The sequence below is a fragment of the Eubalaena glacialis genome, chromosome 13 (genome assembly GCF_028564815.1).
Source record: "Eubalaena glacialis isolate mEubGla1 chromosome 13, mEubGla1.1.hap2.+ XY, whole genome shotgun sequence".
Taxonomy (NCBI): Eukaryota; Metazoa; Chordata; class Mammalia; order Artiodactyla; family Balaenidae; genus Eubalaena; species Eubalaena glacialis.
Window position 1 is genome coordinate 26,072,795 of NC_083728.1, and position 12,470 is coordinate 26,085,264.

Below are 12,470 nucleotides of genomic sequence, written 5' to 3' on the forward strand. Positions count from 1 at the left end.
GGAGCTTCTCTAACTAGGGAGAGAGGAGGGGGACAGGCCGAGCCCAGGGCTGGGAATCCATGTTGGCCAGATTCTATCACTGGCTGGCTTCACTTCTGAATGGGCCTCAGTTTTCCCTTCTGTACCATAAGTGAGAGGCTTATTTAGTCTCTCTGGTCCCCTCTAGTGCTGACATAGTCTGGAATTTGCGATGAGTAATTTCACAAACTGCTTAGGAAACTCCTGCTGCGTTCCTAAACCACCTCATAGTTTATGAAACACCTATACTTTTCATCCACATGGCAACCCTGGAAGGCGCCAGGGCAATAAGCCCCCCCTTTTTTTTAAAAGAAATAAATTTATTTATTTATTTTTGGCTGTGTTGGGTCTTCGTTGCTGTGCGCGGGCTTTCTCTAGTTGCGGCCAGTGGGGGCTACTCTTCGTTGCAGTGCGCGGGCTTCTCATTGTGGTGGCTTCCCTTGTTGAGGAGCACAGGCTCTAGGCGCGTGGGCTTCAGTAGTTGTGGCATGTGGGCTCAGTAGTTGTGGCTCACGGGCTCTAGAGTGCGGGCTCAGTAGTTGTGGCACACGGGCTTAGTTGCTCCGCGGCATGTGGGATCTTCCCAGACCAGGGCTCGAACCCGTGTCCCCTGCATTGGCAGGCAGATTCTTAACCGCTGCGCCACCAGAGAAGCCCAATAAGCCCATTTTACAGATGAGGAAACTGAGGCTAAGAAGTGTCCACAAGGGGCTGTAATTTGAGGCTGCCCCACACACTTTGGTTATACAGGAATATCAATTTGTTCTCAAATATGAACGTGCATAAAAATTACCTGGAATGAGGGTGGGGGGTTGCATGTGAAAATGAGGATTCCTAGGCACTTAGATTCTAAGTTGGCAGGGCTGGGGTGGGCCCATAGTTAACAAGCACCCAGGTGATTCTGAAACCGGGGGCCTAAGGACTACTCTTGGAGAACCAGGGCCTTCTCTTTGCATTCCAGGTAGCCTCTGGCATCAGCCTGTTTCTTTAATAACCCTTCTCAGCACCTGTTCTGGACCAGGCCAGTGCTGGGAAGAGGCCCTAATGGAGCTCCCAGTCTGATAGGGGAGACAGATAGAGAAATCCATTGTGCACTCAGTGCTAGAACAGAGGCTAGGCTGGGCAATGGAGGAAGTGAGCTAGCTCCAACAGCAGAGGGCTCCCTGGAAGAAGTGATGTTTATGCCGGGCCTAGGGATCTCATTCTTGATTGCGTCTTAGCTACTTTTTTTTTTTCTTTTGATGGGTCATCCCCACCAGATGGCAGGCAAGTTCATAGAAATCATCAAACCTTTCACATCTCTGCCCTCAGTGCTGGCACAAAGCCTGGCACAGAGGAGAGGACAATATTGGTCAAATCAGCTGACCTGAGCAATGAGAAACGGCTGATGGAGAGGTCCCAGGGCCTCTGGATTAAATGCATTTTCATGCTCAGCACACTCACCTTCTCCCTTTGTTAGATCTAACATGGAATTACTTTATTTATTTATTATTATTATTTTTTTATTTATTTTAATTATTTATTTTATTATTTATTTTATTTATTTTATTATTTATTTTATTTATTATTTATTATTTATTTTATTTTAATTTAATTTTAATTTATTTATTTTTTATTTTTAGTTTTGGCTGCGTTGGGTCTTCATTGCTGCGCACGTGCTTTCTCTAGTTGCCCGAGTGGGGGCTACTCTTCATTGAGGTGCGTGGGCTTCTCACGGCGGTGGCTTCTCCTGTTGTGGAGCATGGGCTCTAGGCGCGCAGGCTCAGTAGTTGTGGTTGGAGGGCTCAGTAGTTGTGGCTCGTGGGCTCTAGAGCACAGGCTCAGTCGTTGTGGCCCACGGGCTTAGCTGCTCCGCGGCATGTGGGATCTTCCCGGACCAGGGCTTGAACCCGTCTGCCCTGCATTGGCAGGCGGATTCTTAACACTGCGCCACAGGGAAGCCCCCTGGAATTACTTTAATAGTGGAAATTCCACATCATATTGTAAACATTTGTTACCTCTCTATTTCCCTCTTCCCCTTTTCACTAAACTGTGAGTTCCTTAGGGCCAGGAGTCAAGAATGGGGCACAGAGCAGGCTCTCAAAACGTTTGTTGAATTAATGAGTGAATGAATCAGTTTAAGCAGAAGCTGTGCATGGGATGTTGAAGAGATTCCAGCTACAGGAGGGCTTGTAGAAAAGCCCCAAGCTGCATTGGGTCAGACATCCCTCCCCATCTTCTGCTTGGACTCTGGGTGAGAGGGATAGGGTAGGTGCAGAATTTGAAAGTGAATGGCATTGGTGGGGCAAGTTGAGGAAGGGAGATGTGGCTGGGGTTTTGGAGGTGAGAACCCAGAAAAGAGGAGGGGCAGTTTCTAGAGATCTGACCTGAGTGTGTTGGGGCCACAGGTGGGGGTTCTGGGGGTCACGTGGGGTCAGCTGACGGTGAGATATGCAGAACGGACATTCTATCTCCACTTAGAGGCATCAGCAGGATGGGGTACGTCGGGGAGCGGTTGGGTGCCCCCCTCCTCGGACAGGGGTCATCCCCTCTGGGGGCGGGGAGTGCGAACGCGCCTGGCACCGCCCCGACAAAGCCTGCGCGCGCCCCGTCCTGCGATTGGCCGGACCGCCTCGCGCCGCCGCCCCGTCCCGCCCTCTGCCGCAGGTCCGGCGAGCTGCAGCCAATAGGCGCCGTCGCCGTCGTCTCCGTCACAGTCCGGACAGCCAATGGTGGCAGCGCTCGGCGGCTCGTGGCTCTTTCGCGGCAAAAAGGATTTGGCGCGTAAAAGTGGCCGGGACTTTGCAGGCAGCGGCTGCCGGGGGCGGAGCGGGATCCGGAGCGGGATCGAGTCCTCGCCTCGGCCTGCCGTCATGGGCCCGCGCCGCCGCCGCCGACTGCCACCCGGGCCGCGCGGGCCGTGAGCGCCATGGCCGTGGCCGGGGCCCCCACGGGCGGCCCTTGCGCGCCGGCGCTGGAGGCCCTCCTCGGGGCCGGCGCGCTGCGGCTGCTCGACTCCTCGCAGATCGTCATCATCTCCACGGCGCAGGACGCCAGCGCCCCGCCGGCCCCCGCCGGCCCCGCCGCGCCCGCCGCCGGGCCCCGCGACCCCGACCTGCTGCTCTTCGCCACGCCGCAGGCGCCCCGGCCCACACCCAGCGCGCCGCGCCCCGCGCTCGGCCGCCCGCCGGTACGGACACCAGGGACACTGGGCCGACTGCGCTACCTGGACCCCCGCGCAGACCCTGGCGGGGCGCGGTGTTTGGCCCGGCGGCAGCTGGGGCGGGGGAGGGTGGGCTGACGCGCCCGGGCTGGGCGGTGCCGAGCCTGGGTTGGTCCTCCGGGCCCCGCCCCGGGGTGCAGGGTGACCTCGGGCCAGTCCTTGTTTGCTGCTCTGTGCTCTGGGCCTCAGCTTCCTCTCCAGAGACGCTCGAGGGTCAGACTCAGTGATAATAATGGCTCCACGTGTATTCAGCTATCGCTGACTGCATGCCAGGTCTCTGGCAGACTTCAAGGCAGCTAAAACTCACATCCATGCTGTGAGCTCGGTGTTGTCACTGTGCCCATCTGAACTGTGTCCAGAGAGGGGAAGTGACTTGCCCCCTGGTCACAAGGCTGCAAGTGAGATTTGAACTGAGGCCTGCTGGCTTCAGACCAGAACGTGTGGCTGGGTGGTGGGCATGGCTGCTTAGGGAGGTCAAGGGGGGCGTCCTGGGACCAGACCGTGGAAGAGCCACGGAGGAGACCCTCCTTCCTGCCTCGATGCTGGACTGCCAGGTGCAGGCCTGGCCCTCCGGGCCTCTGGGGACAGGCCGCCTGGCTGGGAGGCCTTCTCTGCAGGGGCGGGGTGGCTGGGCCAGCTGCTGATCCCCTCCCTCTGCCTGTCCTTCCATCTGCCATCCTCCACCCTCCCAGACCCTGGTTGCCATGGAACCTCATTAATCAGGCAGGCAGACCCCTGGGCCCCAGTGGAAGTACTGGGTGGGTTGGGCCTCTGGGAGCTGGAGGGGAGGCCCCCGGTGCCAGGAGAGAGTAAATGCCCCAGGGAGATGCCTTGATAAAGTGCTCCCTGAGCAGCAAGAGGCTCAAGACAGTTCAGACTAGGGGGCCCAAAAGAAGTGGCTGAATTACAGGGGAAGAAGGGAGTGGAGCCCTGGAGCTTGGTCCTGTGGGCTCCAGGACAGGGCGTGGAGACCAGTTTGACTGGCACAACCTGTGGGTGAAGGTGAGGCATGGATGGGCAGGCAGGGGCTGGCCAGGCAGGATGGGGTCTCCGCATAGGGCTTGCAGCAAGTTGTGGGAGGAGGCAGGGCCCAGGGCAAGGAGGTGGAAGCCACCCAACTGCTGATGGCCTGGGTGGCAGCTGGTCCCTGAGGCATCCCGGCAAGGTTCCCCCAACCCCCTTGGCCCCTTGCCCAGTGTGGCCTTCCTTCCGGAATCACCGAGATGCTAATAATAACAATAGCAGGCACCATTGTTTTGAGACTGTATTGTGTATTAGGCCCTGTGCCAAGCACTTTACCCAATTAACTCGTTTAACCCTTTCAACAACCTTCCCCTTTTACAGATAGGGAAGCTGAGGCGTAGAGACGTTAGAACATTCCCTAGTAAGTCAGCTAGTGAGTGGTGGGACCAATCCAGATTTCCTGAGTGGTTAACTGCTGGGATGCCTTGCATACTGGAGATGCTAATAGAGGTTGAAGGAAGCCCAGGGTCCCTTCCTCCTAATGAGTGAGAGGGATAGAAGTTGTACCAGGGGTGGGCCACCTGGCTCATCTCCTATACCCCAGCAACCTGTCGCTGTGGGTACCAGCTTGGGGCCTGGACAAGTAGCCTCCAGTTTAGCTGATTGACTAGTACCTAGCAGGCCCAGGGCTGTGGGTCCTGCCCTTGGGGAACTGAGCTTCAGGCTCAGGGACAGCCAGGGACTGGGCTGAGGACGTATGCCCTCTGCTCCACCCCCAGTGTTGTCAGGGGCAGCCTCATTGGGCCTGAGCATTCCATTCATTCAACAGTTGTTAGTGAGCACCTATGAGGTTCTAGGCACAGGCAAGTAAGGAGCCTCTGCCCTCACAGTACTTAAGGGCCAGTAGGCGTTTTCTGCCGTGGGCAGGGGTGAGGGCTGGTGCGGTCTTGGAGCTGAAGTCCAGAAACATAGGCCCAGCTTTTGCCATCCAACACCCCCTAACATTGTACCTGTGGGTAGCCACTGGCCATCTGAGCTGTGGCCTCCACTGACCCTCTGCTCTAGCATTTGTTTGGGGCAGTCCTTGAAACAAGTGAGCATTCATTGAGTACCTCCTGCATACAAGTCTCTGCGTGATTCAGCCATTCCTCCTGGCCCCTCCTGTCCACCTCTACCCTGTTGTCATGGCTGTTAAAAAACAAACTTAACATAATACACATTTACTATAGAAAAAGAGTTAAAAGGCTAGAAAGTTGAGGGGGACAAGATCCCAGCCCCATCCATTTTTCCTTTTTTCTCCTCCTGAGCCTGCTTTTTTTTAAGGTGGTTATGACAGCTTTCTTTTTCTAAAGTTTTAGAAATTGAAGTTTTTCCTTTATGTCCGTGTTCCAGCAGCACATCATCCACACTTTAGAGATAAGGCAACATGGTCCTCATGGTCCTCCCTCCCATACAGAGGTCACCCCTGAAATGGATTCTATAGTAATAGCAACTGAACCAGAGGAAATGGTTTCATGAGCTCTTTATCCTCAAAAGGGATCACATAAATGCACTGCGTTACGTTTTTCTTGTCAATATGTCTTTGGGAGGGTTCTGTATCAACCTGCCTCAGTCCTTCTTGACAGCAGCGTGGTATTCCAGAGGCTGGATGAACCAGTTTTTGTGTCCCCTCCCGTGGATAGGTGTTTGAGTCATCCAGATTTTTCCACCAATGTTTTGTTTGTCTTCACCCCTGCCTTTTGGGTCCCTGTGCCTGCATCTCTAGAGGGCAGCAGCAGAAATGGGCATCCATCTGCTTGAGCCCTTGTTTTAGAGTGTGGCATTGATCTGCCTTCAGGGTGGGCACCCCTATGGGGAGCAGGAAGGAGGCAAGAGGTGCGGTTGGCTGGAGCATCCTAGGTTTCAGGCCCTAGGGGCAAGGCTGGAGAGGGGGTACATTCTGGTTTCGCTTTAGGGGGCCTGGCTTCCAGACTAGCCTCTGCCCAGCCCACTAAGGTTTAGATCCTGACTCTACCTCTCACTACGTGACCTCTCCGAGGTGCAGGCTCCTCAGGAAGTGGAAGTCCTCAGAGCACCTGCTGCAAGATGGTTGGAGGGTTTGATGATCGCACGCAGGTAAAGCAGTTACCTAGCTGTGCTCGGTACACAGGAAGCACTCAGCGCGTGTTAGCTCTTCTATCCGCGGATCCCTGAGGGAATCCACGAGTGTGTGCGTGAGAGGGAGTGTCGGGGTCCGTCAGCATGTGGGGTGGTTCATTCAGCAAACGTTTGTTGATGCCCAGACCCTGTGTACAGAGACTATTCGGACCCAGTGCCTGCCTCTGAGGGGCTCCCTGGCTTCTGGGTGAGACAAACGCATCTGCAGAAATTTGTAGCGAGAGACCATGTGGGGAAAGGTTGGGTTTGAGGCAGTTCTGAGGGAGAAGAGGCTCAGTTTCTCTTGTGGGATCGGAAAGGCTTAGGTTATGGGTAAGGTGCCTGCCCACAGAGGGGGACGCGTTGGTGTGAATTAGGGAGGGAGGCAAGGGCAAACCAGGGAGGGGACCAGCATGAGCTAAGGCTTGGAGACACAGGTTTGTGAAGAAAGATGTCTCAGCAGAAGTTCTTGTGGAGAATTGGTGGCAGATGAGGATACTAAGGTGGAGGGGGACAGATGGAGGCAGGGAGACCAGTGGGAAGACAGCTGGTCCAGGTGGGAGGTGCTGGTGGCTGTGGTGACAGGATTTCTTGGCAGCTAGATGTGATGAGGGCAGCAGGTGGGGCTGAACCAGGTTCTAGCTCAGGAAACCCTGTGGGTGGGGGAGGGGAGGGTACGTCAGGATGCAGTGGAGATGCCTGTGAGACCTCCAGGGCAATCTCCATCTTCAAGTGGTGTAACTAAATCAGAGGGCATCTGGGCAGGAATCCTGGCTCTGCCACTTCCTGCCTGTATGACCGTGAGCTTCTCTGGGTTTCAGTTGTTTCATCTGTAAAATGGGGCCATTACTGTGCTGCCATATTCACAGACAGTCAGAAACCAGAGAGAGGCAGTGACTTAACTCAGAGGACCTGTTTCCTAATGGCTTAAAACAACAAACATTTATTATCATACAGTTTCTGGGAGTGAGGAATTCAGGGGTGACTTAGCTGGGTGCTTCTGGCTCAGGGCCTCTTCTGAGGTTGCTGCCAAAATGTTGGCCTGGCTGCAGTCGTCGGAAGGCATGACTAGGGTTGGAGGATTTGCTTCTGAGCTTACCTGTGTTGCTGTTGGGGGGAGACTTCAGTTCCTTGCCACTTGGTCCTGTCCTTAGGGCTACTTGAGTGCCTGCATGACATGGCAGCTGGCTCCCACCAAGAGTGAATGATCCAGTAAAGAGAGCAAGGAGGAAGCTCCAGTGCCTGTATGATCCAGTCTCAGAAGTGACACACATCCACCATATTCTGTTCATTTGAAGCAAGTTACCAGATCTGGCCCATATTTAAGGGGAGGAGAATTAGGCTCCATCTTTTGAAAGGAGGAGTATCAAAAAATTTGCAAACTACCACATGCCCCCAAGAAGGTAGTGGTGGAACTGGGGCTTGAACTTCTGCCTTCCAGTTGAGTGTTCTGTCCTATGGGGTAGGATTGTGTCCCCTGGGACCTCCCCCTCACTCACACACTTGGGCATCCTGGGAGACAGACTGAGGCAGGGGGCGACCTGGGGGCACCAGGCCCTCAGCCAGGTCTCTTGTGGCCCCACTCTCCTGGTTACTGGGCATCCTCCCGTTGTTTTTGCCGTAGGTGAAGCGGAGGCTGGACTTGGAAACTGACCATCAGTACCTGGCCGAGAGCAGTGGGCCAGCTCGGGGCAGAGGCCGCCACCCAGGAAAAGGTACCCCCTGAGCTTGGGCTAGGGCAGGCCTCCTGGTTGGACCGAGGTTGTGGACAGACAACCATGCTTGCAGACTAAGCTTTGGTCTGTTAGGCCTGGGCCTGAGCCAGGCCTCTGGGGGCCCCAAGGGGCAGCTGGAGTGGCCGCCTGGCATGGCTTCCCCAAGCCCTGGGGGGTGGGGAGTTCCCCGGCCGGAAGAGGAATGCTGTGGTTGGCAGGCAGCCACAGGGCCTCCCTGCTTGGCCTCACCAAGGGGAAGGAGCCATCTGCCCCCCAGCCCCATCCCCCAGTCCTCCTGCCCTGCACTGCCAGGGAGGCCAGCCTGGCTGGGGCTGGGGGGTGGGGGTGGTGCTGAGGGACCCTACCCTGCCTGGCCCCCAGGTGTGAAATCCCCAGGGGAGAAGTCACGCTATGAAACATCGCTGAATCTGACTACCAAGCGCTTCCTGGAGTTGCTGAGCCGCTCGGCCGATGGTGTCGTCGACCTGAACTGGGCAGCTGAGGTGCTGAAGGTGCAGAAACGGCGCATCTACGACATCACCAACGTCCTCGAGGGCATCCAGCTCATCGCCAAGAAGTCCAAGAACCACATCCAGTGGCTGTAGGTACCAGCCAAACAGGAGGGTGGGCAGAGGCCCGGGGCCAGGCCAGCCCGGAGGAGCTGATAGCGATACCACTGTGACTGCCCGGATCGCCGTCTTACTGCTGGGCAAACCGAGGTTTAGAGAGGAAAGCTGGCTTCCCTGAGGTGACAGATGCAGGGAAGAACACAAATCTTACCTATCTAGCTCAATGCAACTTTACATATTTCTTCACCTGGGTAACCACCATCTGGATAAGAATAAGGAACATTTCCAGCACCCCAGAAAGTTCCCTTGTGCCCCTCCCCACACAGTCCACCCCTCATACCACCAGGTGACCATTGTTCTGGCTTCTGTTGCCATTGATGAGATTGTGTAACACAGCTGTTTTATTCTTGTTAATTCTTATTTTATTTTTCCCTTTTCACCTCTTTCCCCGGTCATCCTACTCCCCTCTCTGACACATTTGTGTTCTCAGTTATCGGTAGATATTCCATTCTACATCATTTTTTTTCTTTTCACTTAATATGTCTTAGAAATGCTTCCATGTCTGCATCTAATGCATTCTTGTCCTTTTACACAACTGCATAGTATTCCATGGCATGTCTGTCCTCATTTACTTATCCAGCCCCCTATGAGGGACACGTGGGCGTTCACAGACATTCAGGCCCGACGTTGAACCCAGCCAGTCTGCCTTGGAGCCCAGCTTCAGCCCTCTGCTGTTTCCCAGCTGAGGAGCCAGGCCAAGAGGAGCAAGGGCTCGCCTGGGTCTTACAGAACAGAGGCAGCAGCAGACTGTTCTGCTGAGGGTCACGCCTCCTGGGAAGAGGGGCCGGGCCGGGAGCTGCTAACCCTCCCTTTGCCTCCCGGCAGAGGCAGCCATGCAGCAGTGGGGATCGGTGGGCGGCTCGAAGGATTGACCCAGGACCTCCAGCAACTGCAGGAAAGCGAGCGGCAGCTGGACCACCTGATCCACATCTGCACCACGCAGCTGCGTCTGCTTTCCGAGGATGCTGACAGCCAGCGATATCCTTGAACTGCCTGGAGGGTGACCGTGGCCCCATCCAAGTGGGAATAGAGAGGCTACCCTGGGCCCTGGATTCAGGAGAGGGTTCTGGCTTTGGATACCAGTCCTGGCCCAGCATTTAGTCACTGTGTGACACTGGACAAGTTACTCTCTGAGTCTCAGCTTCATCTGTAAAAGGGGAAAATAATCCTATTCCAAAGTTGCACAGATTAAAACAAGAAAAGCTAGGATACAAATAACAAACATTTATTTAATACAATGATTCGGTACCTGGTTGTAGCTTCAAGGTTAGAGAGATAAGTTTTTATTTGTCTTTTATTTACAAAAATAGAAACTTTATTTTAAAATAAGCTTTTTTTTTTAAGTGAATACCCAAATTACGTTTATACATTTTGGAGATAACTACTAATTGACACCAAGGTCATGGGTCAGAGTAAATTCTCAGTACCAAGCCTGTATTTATGTAATTTATATGAAATTATTGCAGGCAGCCATTATTACCTTGAGATCTGATGGGTAGAGAGTGGTCTCATTGTACAGATGTGGGAACTGAGGCTCAAGGGCATGAGATAGGATTGAGTACCAGCTATGTGCCAGGCCCTGGAGTGGGAGATGCAGAGGACAGGAGTGACTCAGCAGGTATGGGCTCTGCCTTATGAGCTGTCTGGGTGGGTGGCCCCCAAAGGCCAAAGGTCATGTGGTCCTTGACTCCACCAACCCTGGCCTACGTGACCTGCCAGGACCTTCGTAGCATTGCGGACCCTGCAGAACAGATGGTTATGGTGATCAAGGCCCCTCCCGAGACCCAGCTTCAAGCCGTGGACTCCTCAGAGGTGAGACCTGGGAGTCTAGACTGGACCAGGACAGGCTGGGCTGGGCTGGGCTGGTAGTTAGCTGAGCCTCAGTTTACTCTGCCTGCTACCTTCACCCAGACCTTTCAGATCTCCCTTAAGAGCAAACAAGGCCCCATCGATGTTTTCCTGTGCCCTGAGGAGAGTGCGGGCGGGATCAGCCCCGGGAAGACCTCGTCCCAGGGTGCAGCTTCTGGGGAGGAGGACAGGGCAGCTGACCCTGCCACCACAGTGCCACCACCACCATCATCATCTCCCCCCTCATCCCCTGCCACGGATCCCAGTCAGTCCCTGCTAAGCCTGGAGCAAGGTGGGTGAAGGGTGGGTGGGCAGGGCGGGGTGGGGCCCCCTCTCCCGGGTGGGTGGGCGGGCAGGCGTGACAGCCCCTCTGTCCTCCCCGCCGGGGCGTCCCCGGCCTGTGATGCTCCCCCGTCTCCCCAGAACCTCTGCTTTCCCGGATGGGCAGCCTGCGGGCCCCCGTGGACGAGGACCGCCTGTCCCCACTGGTGGCGGCCGACTCGCTCCTGGAGCACGTGCGGGAGGACTTTGCCGGCCTCCTCCCCGAGGAGTTCATCAGCCTGTCCCCCCCGCACGAGGCCCTCGACTACCACTTCGGCCTCGAGGAGGGCGAGGGCATCAGAGACCTCTTCGACTGTGACTTTGGGGACCTCACTCCCCTGGATTTCTGACGGGGCTTAGGGGGACCAGGGCCTCCTGGGATGCCCACCCTGTCTCTGCAGCCCTGGAGCCCCCTGCCCCTGGCCGTCCTCCTAGTCCAATTGGAAACGTTTAATTTATACCCCTCTCCCCTACCTCCAGAAGCTTCTAGCTCTGGAGTCTGGCTACTGCCAGGAGGCTGAGCAAGCCAGGAAGGGAAGGATTCTGTTTGTGGTGTGTATGTGCATGCACCCAACACCCGACACGTGTGTACACGGGGTGAGTGGTGTGTGAGCATGTGTGTGTGCATGTACCGGGGAATGAAGGTGAACACATCTGTGTGTGCACTGAAAACACGCCCCAGTGTGTCCACGTGTGTGTGCATGAGCCCATGTGTGCGCATGGCGGGGGCTCTAACTGCACTTTTGGTCTCCTTGCTCCAGGGGCCCCACGAGGCCCAGGGTGGCCACCTGCCCCCAGAATCCTGCGTGCTGACCGGGCCGGGTGGCGAGGCCTTGGCCTGCTCGTTTGCAGGACCGCGAGAGCACTTCTGTCGTCTTAAAGGTTTTTCTGATCGAAGCTTTAATGGAGCGTTATTTATTTATCAAGGCCTTTTTGGCAAGCTTGGGGCATCAGCAAAGGGTAGGAGGGATGCGGGGCTGATGCCGCAACTCCCTTACCCCTGAGCGAGGGCAGGGGTCCCTGAGCTGTTCTTTGCCCCACTCTGAAGGAGCTGAGGCCTGAATGGTTTATTTATTGGGAAAGTGAGGGAGGGAGACAGACTGACTGACTGACAGCCATGGGTGGATCGAGGGGGTGGTCTCTCCCCACGGGGTCACTGCAGGGCCCCAGCTGCCCCCAGGATGGATGTGAGATGGGAGAGGTGAGTGGGGGACCTTCACTGACAGGGTGGGCGGGAGGGGTGGGGTGAAGGGCCTCCCCCCCAGCCCAGACCACAGGGGCCCCTCCTGTGGCATTTGAAGTGCCCCTTCCACCCCACTTCTTGCTCTGCCCCACCCTCCAATCTGCACTTTGATTTGCCTTCCTAACAGCTCTGTTCCCTCTGCTTTGGTTTTAATAAATATTTTGATGATGTCTGGGCCCGGTTTGGGGACTATGTACTGGGAGCAAATGTGAGGGTGGGAGAGGTCAAGATTGCTGGGAAAATGCCCATTCTCTACTTCCCTCTCCCTGTCCCTGCCTGGCTTCATTTTATTTGAGCCTCACCGCCCCAAGAAAGGTAGGCTTCATCACCTTTTCTGCCCTAATTTAAAAACTGATCCGACAAAGTAATAAATGAACTCCCTTCCTTTTTCCAGC

General features: G+C 55.5%; 1 protein-coding gene across 1 annotated transcript; it reads left to right on the forward strand.

The window, feature by feature from the left end:
* The first annotated feature begins 2,804 nt into the window (after positions 1-2,804).
* On the forward strand, positions 2,805-12,050 carry E2F1 (E2F transcription factor 1). The gene is made up of 7 exons (XM_061208832.1): positions 2,805-3,187; positions 7,944-8,034; positions 8,416-8,635; positions 9,489-9,641; positions 10,361-10,475; positions 10,575-10,803; positions 10,935-12,050. The coding sequence occupies exons 1-7, from the start codon at positions 2,927-2,929 to the stop codon at positions 11,180-11,182; spliced, it is 1,317 nt and encodes a 438-aa protein (XP_061064815.1). The 5' UTR covers positions 2,805-2,926; the 3' UTR covers positions 11,183-12,050.
* The last annotated feature ends 420 nt before the right edge of the window (positions 12,051-12,470 follow it).

Coding starts and splice junctions, on each gene's coding strand:
- E2F1 (XM_061208832.1), top strand. CDS start 2,927: ATGGCCGTGGCCGGGGCCCCCACGGGCGGCCCTTGCGCGCCGGCGCTG. Junction 8,035..8,415: donor AGGCCGCCACCCAGGAAAAG/GTACCCCCTGAG, acceptor CCTGGCCCCCAG/GTGTGAAATCCCCAGGGGAG. Junction 10,804..10,934: donor CCTGCTAAGCCTGGAGCAAG/GTGGGTGAAGGG, acceptor CCGTCTCCCCAG/AACCTCTGCTTTCCCGGATG.